Source organism: Alexandromys fortis, unplaced genomic scaffold (assembly GCF_014885135.2).
Source record: "Alexandromys fortis isolate MF-2015 unplaced genomic scaffold, M_Fortis_MF-2015_v1.1 scaffold_101, whole genome shotgun sequence".
NCBI lineage: Eukaryota > Metazoa > Chordata > Mammalia > Rodentia > Cricetidae > Alexandromys > Alexandromys fortis.
Window position 1 is genome coordinate 78,770 of NW_026067983.1, and position 18,392 is coordinate 97,161.

The 18,392-nt window shown below is 41.8% G+C and overlaps 1 protein-coding gene across 8 annotated transcripts in view; it reads right to left on the reverse strand.

Moving 5' to 3' along the window:
* Positions 1-1,044: 1,044 nt before the first annotated feature.
* The window catches only part of Hdac9 (histone deacetylase 9), a 511,434-nt gene continuing 494,086 nt past the window's right edge, over positions 1,045-18,392 (reverse strand). For all 8 annotated transcript variants that reach the window (XM_050158706.1, XM_050158702.1, XM_050158705.1 and 5 more), the window contains one exon: positions 1,045-3,674. In XM_050158706.1, the coding sequence (XP_050014663.1) occupies positions 3,366-3,674 (309 nt within the window). In that variant the 3' untranslated portion in view covers positions 1,045-3,365. The remainder of the gene's footprint in view (positions 3,675-18,392) is intronic.

Consider the following 18,392-nt stretch of genomic DNA (forward strand, 5'->3'; position numbering starts at 1 on the left):
AGGATGATATCTCGTGTAATATGCTGCCGTACGGTTCTGACCTCCAGAAACATTAACTTTCATGACAGTACTATAGAGTCATATATAGAGGGCAATGTAAATGAACCAGAGGACATTTTAAAAAAATCATATTTAACCCCTTTAATTCAGCACACAGTAGCACATTCTGAAATTCTGACAGTAAGTTCTGCTGCCAACAAACCAGAAGGGGAATAAGCTGGACAGTCCGGGGCTGGGTCGCATCACCTCACACTACCTCAGCGCACAGGAAAGCTGGCTTTATCTGGCTCGCTGCTCTTCACACAGCATTGCAATAACTGCCACCAAACATGGGGGGGGGTGGATCATGCCATCCCTCTTCTCCCTGAGCATAGTCACAGTCACTGTTATCTGCGGTTTGGAATCTCACCGTAACAGACAGCATTAAGGTACTTGCAAAAAGATTCATTTTAACGTTTATTGAGAGCTTGTTATATTCAAGGGAGCATATTTAGCTTATTTTTAAATTTTTAATTACATTTATGTGTGTGTGTGCGCGCGTGTGCCAGAGCCGATGTGTTGTCAGAGGACAGTCTGAGGACTCAGTTCTCTCCTCCCACCGTGTGGGACCTGGGAATCAAACTCACGTTGTCAGGCTTGGTAGCAGACGCCTGTAGCTAACGCGGAGCTCTTGACAGCCCAAGTTAAAAGTTTAAAATAATTTTTAAGTTGAATAGCGCTAGGGACTATTTATATTTCTTTTATATTTATAGGATGACATTTTAATTTAAATACCACATCCTTTAAAAGGCCACACTAGAAAATGGAGCATGCAACTGATTTTACATCTGTCTCCTGGTTGGTAATGGCTGATACAAATAGTTAAATATTGTTATTGTTTTATGTTATTTTAAATGGTATTAGAAGCAACTTTTCAAAATACCTTCATTTTCTTGTTTCAACAAAAAATGGAAATTTGTATATGTGATCTAATGTACAGGTTTCAAATTCCATTAAACATATCAACTTTACACAAAGCCAAATGTATGAAAAGGGATCTTTTAAAAAAAACTTTATTTGAGAAAGGAAGAGACTTATAACAGAAGGCAAGAAGGGAAACATACAGACAATATATTTACAACACAAAACAGGATATCACCTCCAAGGGTGTAAATCATAATAAATACAGTAGATCTTAGAAGAGACATTTATCGGTTAATTCTAAGGTTAGTTATGTCCAGCTTTTCGTTTTACTGGTTCCAGGTAGTTTCTTGACTAAATTCAAAGACTATCAAATTCAAACAATTACGTCCACCAAATGTACTGATGAAGTTCTCTCCAATGACATTATAAAAAATAGTTTTTTTTGTTTTTGATCACATATCTTTGAAGAAATATTATACAAAAGTCTGCTCAGCCACGTGTTCCTCCCCAAATAAAATGTGTTTTAAAAGATGCACTATCCCTTTTTTATGAGATTGAAAAAGGAATTTGAAGAAAATGAATATTTATGAGATGGAAAAATATACAATTTTATCTTAGGCATGCCATATTTTTAATGCAAAACAACTGACAACAGTCATTTTAATATGAAGGAATATATTAACCCAAACGTATTGGTGATAGGGAGAGTTACCTAGTAGAACTAGCTGTCAAATTATCAGAAGGATTTTCATTATGTGGAAAAACTTTTAACTTTCTAACTCTAGTTATGTTAATTTAATTCAAATGGAGACTTTTTAAAAAAAGGATAATGTATCTTTAGCAGGAACATTTTAAAAGAAATAGTTTTAAATGTCACAGCGAAGTGTAAACAACACGTGCTAATAACATACAGTTGAACCATGTCTACATTTGGCAAAAGTGCTGTCTCCTGAAACAGGATACTACACCTTAAATAGCAGGGATCAAGGAATATAAATATTTTAATAGAAAAAAATCCTCAGGAAGATTCTAGGTCAATTTGGATTATCCATACCAAAGGGGTCTTAATACAGCGTACGTTTGACTAGCTTAACAAAAGTAAACCCGTAAAAGAAGGCCAACATATCAAAAGGGGATATGAAGAAAACGTTCTAGCCAATAGCTTCCGTAAGGGTTTCCCAACTCATGGTGGGATTTTCCCAGCCAATACATCAATTCATAGAATACCCTTCAAAAACTGAAAGGGTAGAACACTACCCTCAGACTGTTTCTCCTACATTCCCCAGAACATGAGTCACTCGGACTTCCTGTTTCCACGAGACATTTCCTGTCCCCTCACAGAACTGCTTTTCTGTAGAACAGCGGGACCCTGACAAAGAGCTGACTTAAATAAACATCGTCTCGGGCTCTGTTGCGTTCAGAGTTGTTTGTGCTTTTCCAGCATCAAAGGACATGGTCCTTCTGGAAGTTGCCATCATATACAAGCAGATTCGTCTTGTTAAACCAACACAGCTTTTTTTTTTTATTTATTTCTCAAAATGATGTGGTGTATACCACGGTATGCGAGAGATCCCAAGGATACCAGGCGTCAGCGTGAGTCACCCCTCTTGTAGGCCTGCTTTTAATTTGGTATCAAGTGGTAATCGTACTACGTTCTCTGCAGCTGTGCATACATCGCAGCATCTGCGTGGACCACAGGGCTGCACGCCGCTTCTTGAACAGCATTTGCATGGATTCCGTTTCAGAACTCAACATCAGCAACTTCCACAAGGTTTAAGCACTGTGCAATGCTGCGTCAGACGTAAGGTAATGGTCAAAACGGAACTTCAGCTTGCGTCTCTGCTCAAAACCACCTGAATGGCTAAGGTTTTCAGTTGTGATCTACGCAATAACCTAGAGCTGCTGGCACGGTAGCCAGGTTTCTACTTAAAAAGAGAGAGAGAGAGAGAGAGAGAGAGAGAGAGAGAGAGAGAGAGAGAGAGAAAGGGGGCAGGGAGCAGACTACCTTCAACAGTGTTCAAGACTATGGTATGATACATTATGTACAGTTGTATGAAAAAAATGATTTCTATAATGTTAAAAACATCATCTCTAATAGAATGCTTCATTGATCAGGCTGTAGACTACATTCTGTGCTCACAGACCTCAGTAGATAAAACTAAAAACAACAATGAGTTCATCTTCACTAGAAGTAACTGTTGTATCAGGCTTTGAGATGGATTTAAAGCCTATTAATTTCCTGGATATTATATAGCATAATTTTAGTGTAACAGGCATTTTCTTACCAGTAAAGGTTCAATGAAACCTTGATACCCATACTCATTCAGAGATCAGTATAGAGTGATCTTTATAAAGAAAGAAAACATCATTTTACCTGATTTAGAATTCTTAAACACTAAAATTGGGAATATATGCTGATAGGTAATGATAAGCATTTAGCAAAATCTGCAACACATTTATGTTCAAATAATGACTTTAATTACAAATCCTGGAGCTAAATCTTTGCCTATTACCTGTTGCATATAAGCAGCCTGCTCCCCACATTCCATTTCCTGTATCTGAGCATCTTCATCGCTGTCCACTGGCTCCTCCTTGACCTTCACAGCCCCAACTTGTCCCAGTGTGTCCTCCACACAAGCACGGCTGCTCCCAGTGCTGTGCTCGCTAGAGGTCGCTCTGTCTTCCATGGCCTGGTCCCCCTGAAGCTCCTCCTCCGCTTCTTCAAGATGGCTGCCTGGTTGCTTCAGTTGTTCAATAGATTTCGAGAGCAGCTAGAAGAGAGTGTTCAGGGGTTCAGAAGTCAATAGTTCCTGATGCAACAGATTCAACTCATACTCTCATTTTTAATACCTCAACTTGAGCTAGAAAACGCTGGAAGCATTAAGGGAAGAAGGTGGATAAATCTTGTCCATGGAAGCCACAAGACTTTCATAAGGACGTAGTTCAAAAGTCTACTTAATATAAGTAAACTTGCGCTGGCCCTTTCTCAAGAAAGGCTGACGTTAGCATAGAAACCTCTCCAAACTCACATATAAGCAAATACTAACAGCTATAAAACCGCCAACCTAAATGGTAGTGGTTCTTTAGAACTAATGCTCTGGTGCCCATAGGATCGAATTACGATAGTATTTCAGAAATAGAATTGTAAAATACAGAAATACTCATTGTAGAATTCTGAAGTTTAAAAATATGAATGATCTTTACCATTTTGGAAGGGCATAATATATTTTTGATTGGACCCGAATGGAGTTAAATACGAAGTAAACAAGAAACTAGATTTAAAATAAAAAAATTATTCAGATGTCTTCCTTACTTGGCTGGGTCGATACCTACGTAACTGTTTTCCAGCCATCCTGATTAGCAGCATGCAGAGAATGTGACCACGGAAAACAAAACGACATTGATGGAGGTGGGTCTTGTATCTTATCTGTTGCTTTCATTGGTTAATAATAAAGAAACTGCCTCGGCCCTCATAGGACAGAAAATTAGGTAGGTGGAGTAAACAGAAGAGAATGCTGGGAAAAAGAAGCTGAGTAGAGGAGTCGCCATGATTCTCCCACTCCAGACAGACGCAGGTTAAGATCCTCCCTGGTAAGCCAGCTCGTGGGCTACACAGAATATTAGAAATGGGTTAGAACAATATGTAAGAGCTAACCAATAAGAAACTGGAACTAGCCGGGCCAGGCAGTGTTTGAAAGAATACAGTTTCCGTGTAATTATTTCTGGGCATAACCTAGCCATGCGGGCGGCCGGGTGCCGGGGACGCAGCCCTGCCGCTCCTAATTCAACACTACATTTTTTTTTTTGCATAGAATTTTAGTTTAACTCATGTTCACATATAACAGGGTTCAAAAATCTAAGCACATTTTAATGTTTGAATTAAAAGTGTACTCAAACTTTGAAGGGCAAGCTCTTTAGATGTCATGTGATCCATCCATCGCAAGCAGCCCTGAACATGCTGGTACATCCCTTAAATTTAACTGCAGGGATGCATATTGGAAGTTTTCATCATTTTTTTTAACAATTATTCATTTAGTGGCAGTTAGGCTCCAGCCACTGCTAATGGCTGGGAAATGGGCACACCTTTCTGCCCTTGTTTCAGTGCGTTATAAAGAAGTAAGACCACTGCATTTTGATCTCATGTGTCAGAGATTTTATTTTATGTCTAACGAGGACTTTAAAGAATAAACTCTGGTTGTTATCGTAGCACCCTGCGTGTACAGGTGGGCACAGGAGTGAAGAGAGATGGCAGAAGTCATTGCTGGGAAGGTGTTCTGTTTGGGATGAAGGCGGAAAAGGCGGCAGATAGACTGAAAGTATTTCATGAAAAGTGTCGCGGCTCATACCATATTTTGGTGGAGAACAAGAATATACAGAAATGAACCGTAATAGGATAAGACGCAAATATCTCCAAGCCCAGCAGAGATGATCAAGCAAAGAAAACGCATACCAATTAAAATCCATATCAAAAGGGAGAAAGACAATTTCAATATGCATTTCCTTCGTGCTGACAACTTAATTTCTATTATTCCTGAGCAGTCAGCATAAGGAGAAATACCTCCCATCATCCTTAAAGCATCTTTAAGTGCAGGCTAGAAGACTATTTTCTGTATAATTGTCCTAGTTCTGAGCAGTAATCAGCAGTTCCTGTCTCAAACACGTAATTGTTTGCACACGGCTTGAGAGCCCAAGGAGCAGACACTACACTCCTTTTGAATTCTGGCTGTGTAACTGTAGGGCACCTCGTCCTGCAGGTTTGGGGAGAAAGAACACCCAGGACCATAAAAAAAATGAGAAAAAAAATAGTAAAATAAAAGTCTTATTTTTGGCGAAAACAGCAGAGTTGAGAAAAACATTCTTCAGAGAAACGACAGCAGGCAGGTCTGTTTCAACTCTGTCCAGCTCTCACCCTCGACTGGATAGCCATAGGATATTAGCGCAGTTTTATGGGGAGAAAGAAAGGATTTGAGAAGAGGGCAAGAAAGCGCAAGAGCCTTCAAGGAAAATATTTACAAGAAGACTGACATTTCTTCCTGAACAGAAGTTCAATGAACCATGGGAAACCTCCTCTTGATACCACAGCTTAGCTGGCAGAATGAATGGGACAGGCTGGCGCGTCAGAAAATGCTGAAAAGGAGGCCCAAAGACACAGGTGTTCAAACAACATTGCCAGAAACAGCTTCACGAGGATAGCAGATGAAAGGAACAACGCCACATGGGGTGTGTGGCAAGGGAATTGTAAGAGACTGGCCGGACAGTCCAACGCACAGGAGATGCGTGGTGGCAAAGGTCCCCACTTGCCGGGGGCGGGGGCAGTTCTGAGCAGCTTCTGGATCCATCCCTTCTCATGGGTCCTTCGCGGAATGTTCTTAGGGAAGCAACGTGTCCTCTAAGCCATTCTCCCACCGCTATCATTTGCCTCAGCTGCTTGCTTCCTCCACTGCAGGACCAAGTTCAGCGTGCACTGTTTTCAGCGCCCGTGCCTTCTGCAGTATGTGTTGTAATGCGCCTGTGCGATAGCGCAATTGCGCGGCTTTTCCTTCTGCTCGTAAACGACACCCCACTGCATTCCTCTGTCCCCCCTGTTAATTCGCTCCACCCTTGTCCCTGGCTCCCCAGACTGCCTTTCTTCTCAAATCTTTCCTTGCTGGTACTTTTGCTTGTTATTTCACTCAAAACATACAAGCACCCAAAGGACAACTCCAGACACTTTACCGGGGCAGGGACAACAGTGTCCTTGCTATTACAATTAACAGGACCTTTGTCCCCTACCCCAGTCACGCCTTTGGCTTATGTCCTGGGCCCAGTGGCTACTGCTAACTTTCTCTCTAACTTCACGTCTTTTCTGGGCTTGTCTCGCCTGCATGTTTGCAGTAACTTACTCATCTGAAAGAAGACATCTTCCACCGTTACACGTCTGCCTTCATAGCAGAACCTGAATTCCCTCTTCATCTTTGCCTCTCCTCATTTGCTCACTTTAAAAGCTATGTCAATTACGTTTTCATTCACACAATTTGACTCATAGCTTTCTTCTTGAGCTTAATAATAACAGCACAGAGGCAAATTCAGGTGGGCATTGTAAGAAGTCTATTTTATTTTTGTTTATGATGTATGTGCTTATCATTATGTGTTGTGGACTATTAGTTGAAAATGTGCTACATTTGTTTGTGCTGTGGAACATTGGTTTAATGCTGCAAAGAGGTGCTGCATTCTTTTGTGCTGCATTTGTTTAACTCTGTGAAGCTGTGTTACATTGCCTGTCTAAAACACCTGATTGGTCTGATAAAGAGCGGAATGGCCAATAGTGGGGCAGGAGAGAGAAGTAGGCATGGCTGGCAGGCAGAGAGAATAAATAGGAAGAGAAGAGATCAGAGAGGACAAAGGGAGAAGGAGAGCGGACACCAGGGGTCAGCCACACAGCTACACAGCAAACCATGGTGCAAGAAGTAAAGGGCGGTGTACAGACTAGGGAAATATAAAAGCCCAGAGAGAAACAAGACAAGCTAAGATTATTATTATGTGTAATAATAATCTCCTTGTGGTTATTTGGGAGCTGGGTGTGGGAAACAACTACAATGATGAGGATGCCATGTGCGTGGGTGACAGTGGAGGGCCCTGGGTTGGATCCCTTGGAGGTGGAGTTACAGATGTATGTGAAGTGGCCAACAATACAGGTGTTGCAAACTAAACACGGGTACTGGGAGCTGAACTGGAGTTCTCTGGAAGAAGAGCATTGAGTCATTTCTCTACGGCCTGCCCTCACCCTTACCCTTCATGGCCATTTAAATGGGAGACTGACAGGTGTCAGGGAAGGTCGAGCAATAAAGTCAAACAAGATGCAAATAATAGCACTTTGTAAAGAGAGAGGCTATGCTCACTCGTGCTGGCAAATGCCATTCCTTACCAGAACAGAAATTCTCACCAACGGTGAAAAGCTGAGCTATGACCTGAGTGTTCATGGAACATATATGTACTTTCAACAGAAATCTTTCTGAAATTTGACCTCCTAATGTGTTTATAAGATCCTGGAAACTCCCAGAGACCACCTCATCAAGTTCATGAACTCAACTGACTTCGCATTTGCAAATTCACTGACATAGATACATACGCGGCATTGCAGACAACACTTTTTAGTGTGCAATTGCGGAACAATGCTGCCTCCAGTGAGTTCCCTGACCTCACCTCTACGACCGGGGTACTGGCAGGAAGGGAAGGATAAAGACATTCAGAAAAAATGATGTTGCCATCACTTGGTCAAAAAGCCACACGGCAAATACTTTCTTTCCAAGAACAGAATTCCACTAGGGTTTGTAAAAGGAATGGTTCCTGACAGAACAGTGGTTTATGAGTTGAAATTATATGTGCATGTGTGTGTGCACACATGCATGTGTATGTGTGTGCGGTGTGTGTGTGTGTGTGTATGAACGTTGGAGTTGCAAAATGTCTTATAACATCCTAAACTCTTATTTTATGAAGAAGGAATCTCTATTCAAAAGAAACCGTGCCATCCCCATGAACACGAAAGTGGAACCTGTGACTGAAAAGGAGCGCATTTCATAATCTCCCTTTCTACCTTCTCTTCTAAGAGAGCAGCCCCGTTGTGATGGGCGACTGAGCAAGGTGAGCAATTCCAGTTGCTCCAATGCTCTCTAAACACCCATCTAACACCTTCCCCAAACCACTGAGCTAGGAAATATCTAGAAGGTATCATAAACTTCCCAACAGCACCAAGATAATCTCTACTCCATCCACCCATTCACCCACGTCTTCTCGCGGAGTGAGCACCAACACCCCATTCCACGAGCCCTGAAGCTGAACTTGTCTCCCTTATATTTCCATTGTGGCGGTGAGCAAGCCCACAGCATTGCACAGCGGAGCCTAAGTGTGGACACCGTCCTCCACTACCACTCCTGTGGCCAGCATTATTGCTACTTTCTTGAGTGTTTCCCTGAGATGCTCGACTCTGGGCTTCTGTCTCGTGCGGAACCTTTCAACAATGCGGTTCCACCTATCATCTCCAACTATGTTAGGTACCATCTGTCCTCAACGCACAACTGTCAGAGAGCATCCCACCATGTTTACAATAACATCCAAACCTCTTAAAGTGGTCCACAGATGTTCTACGACCCAGCCCACCTTTCTTCTTACAGTGTACTGTAACCTACCATTTCTGTGTTCCAGATACCCTGGCCTCTGGCCATCTTGTAAACATGAATATGCCATGCTGGCTCTTGCACGAGACCTTGGCAGATTCTGTCCTTTTTACTTCCTCACAACAACATGCCTGATCTGGCTCCTTAGAGCATTTAATTTTATCACCATTTAACTAATATATTTTTCTTTGTATCACGGATTATGGCCCTGCATTTTGTTGTTATTTTTGTTAACAGTTATTTGGGTTTCTAACTGAAATTCAAACATCACAAGAGCACAGGGTGGATGTCTTTCATCATTTTATATCCGAGCACCTCATGGCTCGGCACCCAGAATGGGCACCACAGATCTCTGCAAACCTAACGCACTGTAGCAAAGCTTTCAAACTTTCCCCCTCAGACCGTGATGTAGGGTACTGTGTGCATGATCAATATCTTCCACTTTCTCATCTGAGGAACGAAGATGCTCTCTGTGAATATTCGTGACACACGATCAGGCAATGGGGACATCTTGAAGCCAGTTTCACGAGATATAAATGCACAGAGGAGGTTAATTTTCATTTCTTCTTTTATTTTAGGTATCTGACTAAAGCTGTTTTCATTTAAACACTCATATTTGCCAGAGTGGAAAAATTAGCAATTAGCATCAGCAAGAAAAATCTACAAACAAAAGTCACAGAGAAATTCTGCCTGCCAGGTTTGACTTCTTTCAGACTTTTAAAATGAACAGTTACTGTGTACTATTTGTAAGTATTCGGATTACGCTATTTTCTATGTGTTTTTGAACTCCAAACACAACCATTACAAAGATGGTACAGCTAACCCTTTTCTAATTTGCCCTGCTGCTGAGTGGCCACAGATGGGGAAAGATGTCTGCTTACTCTCAGTGGGGTGGCAGGGTCTCTCTTTAGTGAACATCTGGAGGTGATACCCCAGCTAAGTGAGTCTGTTGCCTGGCTGGCTAGAAACATCTGTGTGACAGACAAAGGCACAAGCCTGTGTGAACCTCTGCTGAGTCCCTGTCTGTGAAACACACTGTATGCTGTCCACCTGACGCCAGGTGAGCCACACTGGTGGAGACTCCACCTGAGATGAAGGCAGGGGTCACACAGCGTCTCTTCTCCCTTTAGCCTGTCTGTGCTCCTCCTCATGGGACATTGTGCCCCTCAGTCTTTTTACGACCTTGCTGCCATTGTACAGGCTCTGAGAAAGCCACAGGTAGTGCGTGACCTCACTGGGATGTGGTCACCCATGACAAACACATGCTCACATGAATACTCTCCAGGAACTATGACCAATGGTCAAAATACCTTGTTTTCAAGTAAGGAATTCAATTAAGCTCTTCAGTTCTTACCTATACCTCCTAGAGTTGGATACAAGTCGTAATTTCAGTGTTTTACATTTCATGACAAAATCATATATTCTATCAGTACATGATATAAATCCATTCAACACTGTTTGAAAAGCTGTATTGCTAATTTCAGCATATTAGCACATTAAGCTCATTGCTATGAAAGTTACATTGCTTGGTTTCAACTCCATAACTATAGTACAGCCATGAGTGCTTTTCATTATAACAGCTAAAATCCTCACGAAATCCTTTATATGTCCACAAAAATCTTCATTTATGAACCATGAACTAAAAACAGTCTTCAGGGGTAAACCTACTCTTGATTACAGATGACTTTCGGACATTGTTGGACAACCCAGCGAGCACGGGGGTTCTGATGCTACAGTTCTGCAGAACAACCCTCAAGCAAGACAACCTAGTGAGCACGGGGGTTCTAATGCATCTCTTCTGCAGAACAACCCTGAAGCAGCTCAGCACTTCTTAAAAATTCTGCCTCGAATTTTAAGACAGATTTTCCTTAGGCAACAGTGCAAATATGTCTTTTTTTCCTTTTCTTTTAAATAAATGTAATATTCTTCTTTTGGAAAATAAGACCTTTTCCTTAAGCTCCAAGGAAACTAGACTTAAAAATAATGATAAAATCCTGTCTCAATTCACAAATAGATTAGGTATGTACCAACTGTTCTCAAAAACAAGATGCAGAACTGGGAGGACATTCAAATCAGGAGGTCTACTTAGACAGGAGCGCTGTCCTCCAGCCAAAGACGCCCTGTCACTTTGATGCTGTGCATCTCGGTAAAATAATCCGTGGGTCCCAGATGAAAGGACAAGAAGACAACGTCTCTAAATATTCGCTCATTGTTGACATGATTAGAAGTCTGCCATACACCCTTGCCTACTGATTACGTCTATTGATCTAAAGGACCAAGTGAGTTTTGGATAAGTTCATCTCTATCTTTTTAACTCTCAATGATTATCCAGACAGTGCCTGTAACGAAGACAGCTGGCTCTCAGAACGTCCTAACATTTCAGCGACAAGTCCCTTCTGGAAAAAGCCCTCAAAACATCTTCCATTTAGCTTTGCTGAGTAAGTTGTCCATCTGGGCTTTCATCCCCGGAACCATTAACTTATTAAGCATTAACTGGGAGGCCCTGGGAAGACGCTGGTCAAGGGAGGATGCTCCCAGGTCTGAGTAGGGAACATGGACATAAGAACTGGCAGTCAGAGAATGCGGAGGAAAAGGAGTTTATACTGAAGCTCCTCAGGAGGGAAGGCCACGTTGACACAGATTGCAGTGACAAGCTCATCTTCAGAGAAGCCTAGAGATGTACAGACCAAGCAGTGGTCACCTTAGATGATCCCTTTTGAGAGGTAAAGACAGACAGAAGACTGAATTTTCAGAAAATACAACCTTTAGCCAAAGAATAGATTTTCTTGAGAGTTTTTCTTTACAACACTAGCTGTCCTCCACACTTTGTGTTTTAAATAATTCTGCCACTTATATCCATTAATATAATACTGAAATTTGTCCTTCATCATCTTCTTGCCAATATGCAGCTGGTAAAACATTTTTTTTTCTTTCACTTTTTAGGGGAAGAGATAAAGTGCACATTGGGAAGTAGCCCTTTTATTTCTATGCCTGGCGGCTTTACCAGGGTCTCAGTACAGACAGCAGCTCAACACCAGGTCCTCCAAACACTGCTCAACTCCCTCCCTCCCTCTCTCACCATCTCCTTATTGACCAATCCTTCCATCCTGGAAACTAGAAACAGTGCATGGGCCATTTAAGAATGGAGACAGGAAACCCAGAATGGTGATGATCAAAGGAAAAGGGGACAGGCATAAGCCTGCAATTCCTGCAATTTCATGTTTTGGAGAATGCCCAACATGTAGGCTTGGCTTGGAATCTATTTTCAAATGTGACCAGAGTTGGTAGTCCTAAGACACTAAGCTTGCTCACACAGACAGCTCCCAGCCTGGACCCCACACCGTAGGCTGATGCTCTATGACCCTGAAAACAATTCCCCAAGCATTCTATTTGGGAAAGCCAGTCTCTTAAAACAATTTTCTGTGCTTGTGATATGTCTTACTGTCTATCTTTAGTTAAAAAAAAAAAATGATGACTTTGCCAGGAGGTAGGGTAGACACTAACTCCAGAGAAAGGGCAGGAGGGAAGTTGAGGGACTCATTCTACGCTATGATTTTGGCAATGCTAAGACAATACAGATTTGTCAAAACTCATTGAACTGTTATGTTTTACTGTGTGGAAATTACGCTTCAATAAAAAGCTTGATCACCAACCAAAGTATTGTTCCGAAGAGAAAGCAAATCCTGCTTCCTGACGAATGTGCAGGCGCAGCAGGGAGCTGGCGCAGGATATGGTGATGATATATATGGTGATTTGGTTTACAGCAAAGGATGGCTATTGGGGCAGGTGGCGTGTGAGTGCAGTGTGAGAAGCCCACTGCCTCCCGACAGCCATCTTACTGACCTAATGAGGAAAACAGAGCTACAGTGTTGTCCACGCTCAGGCATGCTGTGGTTTGCACAAGGACCGCCAAGTCCTAATGCAAGGCTCTGTCATGGACATCCTCTCAAGCCATCCTCCCCTCCGAGCCTCTGCGATTTGTTCATCAGAGGATGATCAGACACAATGTTGACTACTCCACCCAAAGTTACAAGGCTTCAGGAATGTCCCTCAGAGGATCTATCGAGTGGCCTCAGTTTCGCAGTTCATGTGGGCTCTATATTGCACACAACCATCTCTGGTTATTGTTAGCAGTTTGCATGTCTTTGGGACATCTGAGGAAAAGAGCACACTTTCTTTATTTTTATTTACACTTTCACCATAATTGTAGATGGGCTAAGACCTCTGTGGGGCATCCTTAGTTACTCCGGACCAGCACTAACTCTGTCTAACTACGGTTTTGCGGCCGGATGCACAACTAGTAGGAGGGAGCTGGGACACACAGGTTGTGGGACTGCAGATCTGGGTGAGACTTATCCTAGGGAAAGCAGAAACTCTATAACAGATGACGGTTCTGGATCCTAGGCCCCCTCAGGTGTGACCAAACATTTATAGAAAGAGCTGCGGAATACAGAAAATATGGAACTAAAATTGGGGACGTAAAGGGTGCTCAAACCTCTAAGAAAGAATTTGTTGTACCCTTGCAGTTCTCAGCTCTACAGACCACAAGCTAGATTAAAAATTCCTTATCCAGACTTAATTATTTCATTCTGTCAAATGAAACTATTTGTCAAGGTTGAGAAGCACCCGAATTATTTAGCATTGCTGAGATCCAAATGAGCCACGCTGTTCACATGGCTTCCTTCCCCAGACAATTTTCTTTCTGCAGGTCGCTTACCTCATAGTAACTATTCAGCTATTTTTCTGTTCAATAAAGAGTGTCTCTGAGGAGATTAATGTGTAGATTGAAAAATAAAGGCCGAGGTCTCGCCCCTTGATGCCGCAGCTCGGACAGCAAGGCTGGAGGTGTTTATGAAGACTAGGCTTTCATCCACGGGAATGGCCACTTAGTTTCATTCCCAAACACAAGATTTCATCACAGCTAATAATAAAGCAACAAGCAATTTTCTGTATTATAAACCACCAAGTTGTAATTATATAGTGAAATGCTTTTATATAAATTTTCCATGGTGATGCAAGCTGGTTTTGTAGCAGAAGTGGATTTTTTTTTTTTAAAAAAAAAGCACACTACATACCTACAAGGATCTATTTATATTGGCCTAATCATGTCAAAACAGAATCTATTTAGGAGAAAAGTCAAATTTTCTTTTATAAAGTTCAACAGATAGATAAATAATCGAGGGGGCTTTTTACTGTAATAAAAGCTGCTTTCAGTGCGTGCTAGCGTTTTTGAAGATAGTATCCATCTAATGGGCAGAATGCAGTCCTCGGCTGGTGATTAAAGCACCCTCATGGAAACAAGCTGTCAGATGGATGGAGAGAAATGAGTCCTGACAGGAGTAATGCCTGCTTCCCGAAATGAAAGCGTTGTTCAAGTTTCTACTCATCAGCTCTATAAGACTTAAAACAAGGCATTTTCCAACCACCAGAGAAGAGATGCCAACCTTAGCATTTCAGTAGAACATGATGAAGTCAGTAAGCATTCAGCTTTGGGCTTGCTCAGAACTCCTGCGAGAAGCTGGTCTGTCCAGCATTAAAACACGGCCAGGTGGCGGCATGCAAGAGAGAAGCACAATGTGACCTGTCTGCCGCTAGGCTCAGCACTACCTGCACAAGTGACGGCCAGCCATTTGCAAGCCTTCATCCAACGGGACATCCGAGAGTCCCACTGCGAAGGCCACCTATGGGGACTGCCAAGCGAGTGAGTACCTGGATAGAAGGCAATGCCCAGGAAGACGGAAGCAGTGTGGGCAATAGGATTTCTTCACACTGGCTTTCTAAAATGTGTTTCTGCTCTGCTTTTAATGTGAGGTCGGTAGCTTTGTGACGGACAGAGGAAGGACCGCTCATCTACTCATTCATAGGCACATGCTAAAATCACTGACACAGTAGTTGAGAACAGACTCCAGGTCTGTGCACAGGAAGCACTGCCAACTTGCTACATTTGATGAACCCTCTGGAAAATGCACATCCTTGGTGGTTTTGTAAATTGAGTTGTTAACATTCAAGGAATAATGCACGGGAGGATGCTGGCGTGGAGAATTCAGTGCGTAGTGGATGCTGTATGTAAAAAGAAGCTGGTTTTATTTAGGTATTATTCTCGGGGAGCTGACGGTGGGGAGATGCAGGCCACAGGAAAGAAGCAGAAAAATATACTAAGACAAAAAGGTTCAGCACACAGAGCTGAGATGGCTACAGGCCTTTAATTTTGTCTCAAAATTAAACCTCATAAGTAAATCAGAGGAGAGAGGAGTAGACGTATTAGAATAAAGCTAATGTGAAGAATATGTTTGTTTCTGGATATGAACTACAGATTCATAATCAGTGAAGTTTTAAGATACAGGTGTCTACAGGATAGTGTTGATCTGCAAAACAACTTTGGCAAAATGCATGCTGCTTCCAATAGGACAAACAGCAGTCCTGTATTAGCACTCAGTTCAGGAAGGAAATCACATGTACTGCTGCATGTGACCACTGACATGAAAGATATTCTCCTGGGTTTCTGAGTACAGACACCTGGGGCAGGAGTGGTTGTCAATCATCAGGGAGTAGGGATGATATGTAACAGTGACTCACACAGTTACACGAAAAGGAATTAGTGAAACATATCCTACTTGAATTGAGGGTCAAAGTCTCTTCCAAAATGTTGAGAAAACTCCCTATTTGCTCATCTTTGGGGCTGAGCGGAAATGTACTTTGCCCTGCATGTCAGCACAGAACCACCTAGCTGTTCTAATAAGGCAACACAGAACATCTGTTTGGCCTTCAACTCACTGGCCATGTCTTAGACATACTTTTATTATAATAAAATAATACTCGTGTCAAAGTGCTTAAATATGGTAATAAATAAATAATAAATATTTTTATTTAGACTGGGCCTTGACATATATAAGAGATCATCTTTTGAATTATGTGTTTTAAAAAATGTGTTGGCTGATGTCCAGCCATGGGAATGAGTAAGATATTTATCACAGAGCCAGTAAGGAAAAAAAAGGAAAAGGAAGAAAGATTATAAACATAAAATAATCAAGAAGTAAGTAAACAAATCTCAAATATTATTTCCTCAAAAAAGTTCGTTTCTGCTCTCTTGCTTTATGTCCTGATGCTGAGCACTGTGTTACTCGAGTTACTATGAGCTCATGTTCAGCTTCCTTCCCTGAGGACAGGGTGCAGATTATCAGTGCCCAAGGCACTGTCTACCAAAATTCAACAGTGATCTGCCTAGGGGGTACAGGTCGATGGACATGTTAGTCATATAGATAGTGAAACTTCAGGTCAAGTTCATTTCATGGAATGAATATTTAAAAAGCAATTATTAGCGGATGTGTGAAAATTTCAGTTAAAGAAGAAATCCTTGGGCATGGATCAATGCTATCTTATTAAAGCCACAGAGAATGCAGGGCTTGGGAGGGCAGGGGCTGTCAGAGGCCCGTGTTAAAGTTAAACTAGAACGTCTAAAGGACGTTCTCAAAAACAACGCTCCATGGTGACAGGATTGGAGATACATGTTTTTACTAAACTATGTTGAAATAATCATCAATATTAGTAGGAGATGTATGTTTCTATTAACGCAATCATAGTTTATTGTCCTGGGTGTAAAAACTGGCAATATTTAAACTCAAAGTGGGCTCAGAAGAGAATTGCTCACTCTTACTACTTTGGGGGGCTTGTCTTTTATATTTTGGTGAAATTTTTGTTTGAGACTTCTATCTTCCAACAAGAGAAACAAAACACATTGGCAAAAATCTACTGCCTTGCTTTGGTTCTAGGATGAAGAAATTGTTTTTGTTTGCTTATTTTTTTTGAAAGTTCGCTAAAATGTAAGATATCATAGTATCTACATACCATATACCAGCAATAAAAATGCACAGTTTGGCTTTTGAAAAATGTCAAAAACAAATAAATGTTGCAAAATATGATTTCTGCACGATTAACCGTCTCAAAACACTTTCAGTGAAAACAGAGTATTCAGACTCAGGAATGGAGCCGTGAATCACTGTGAATGAGTTTCCTGTTCCTACCTAGATCTATCCTGTCTTTCACGATACCCCCCTTTACTTGCTGTTGGACATTGCAATAAAAATATTGTACTTCTGCCCACCTCTCGAGCATTTATAACATAATTATAAAAGGCAAATAATCTTGGGAGGCCAAACACCCCATGTGAATGGCATCGAAGCAGAGGCAACAAGTAGTCAAGAGAGCCGAGGTGGCATTAGTTATTATTATTCCCCATTTCATAAGTTCTTCACGGTTTCCATCTAAGCTCTCTAGGGCTTATTGGTAATTCAGGTATACCACTGAAGGCCAACTCTGTAACCAGATACTGGTTTAGAAACAGCCTTATTTTAAAAATACTTATTACACTTGTATGTATTTACTTAGTTTGTGTTTGTTTGTGTGAGTGGGTGTGCATAGCCACAGGACAAGTTGTGTCTCTTCTCAGCCTCGACCACGTGGGCCTAGGGTGGACCTCGGGTTAGCAGGTGGGATGGCAGGCACCACATTTATATGGATCAATCTGACGGTCCTGGGCCTTTATTTTTAACTACGTTCTTATTTCATGCTTTTCTCCAAGTCCTGCAGGGGAAAAGCAGTATAAAAAGCTCAGAGACCTAAAGGAAGATATATTCTGGGCACGCCATTTGCACACCTAGGTGCTCACATATGCCTACTTCCTGTCATGACTGCGCATGAGCGAAGGCCAGGATCTGAGGACCGAGCCTGCTATTTGCTCCAGTTGGAACGGATGGCATCAAGGGTCATCCATGATAGGAGAAAATGGCAAAAGTTTTGTGTTTGTCTCTTACTAATAATTATTCTAAGGAAATGGACAGAATGCACGTATTATTAAGGTGAGACTTAGCAACTCTTGGCATCTGAACCAGAGCACTAGTCCAATAAAAAGTAAATAACCTCATCACCTTGGCAGAAGGGTGACCAGCAGTGACTCACTTCCTGATGGTTCCCATGGAAACACTTCAGAATACAATACAGGTTCTGTATTTTCTTTAATAGGATTCTTCTCCATTTCCTTAGACAACCGAGGACAGCTCAAATATTTTCATAATCTAGAGAACATCCAGGGAGCGTATGCCACTCGACTAGACATATGGAATATATATTTGGAGAAAAGCCAACTGGAGACGTGCTCAAGTCATCCAAACGCCCGAGCTGAGAGGAGCTAACACACAGAGGTCAGCAGGCGCTTTGAAGTTCTCTGGCCTTCATTCTACCTAATTAAGACAAGATTTAATAATCAAACCACTGTATAAATGTCTACCTCAGCGTAGAGGTTTGTTTCTAATTTGGGGGAGAATTCTTAACAGATTCCAG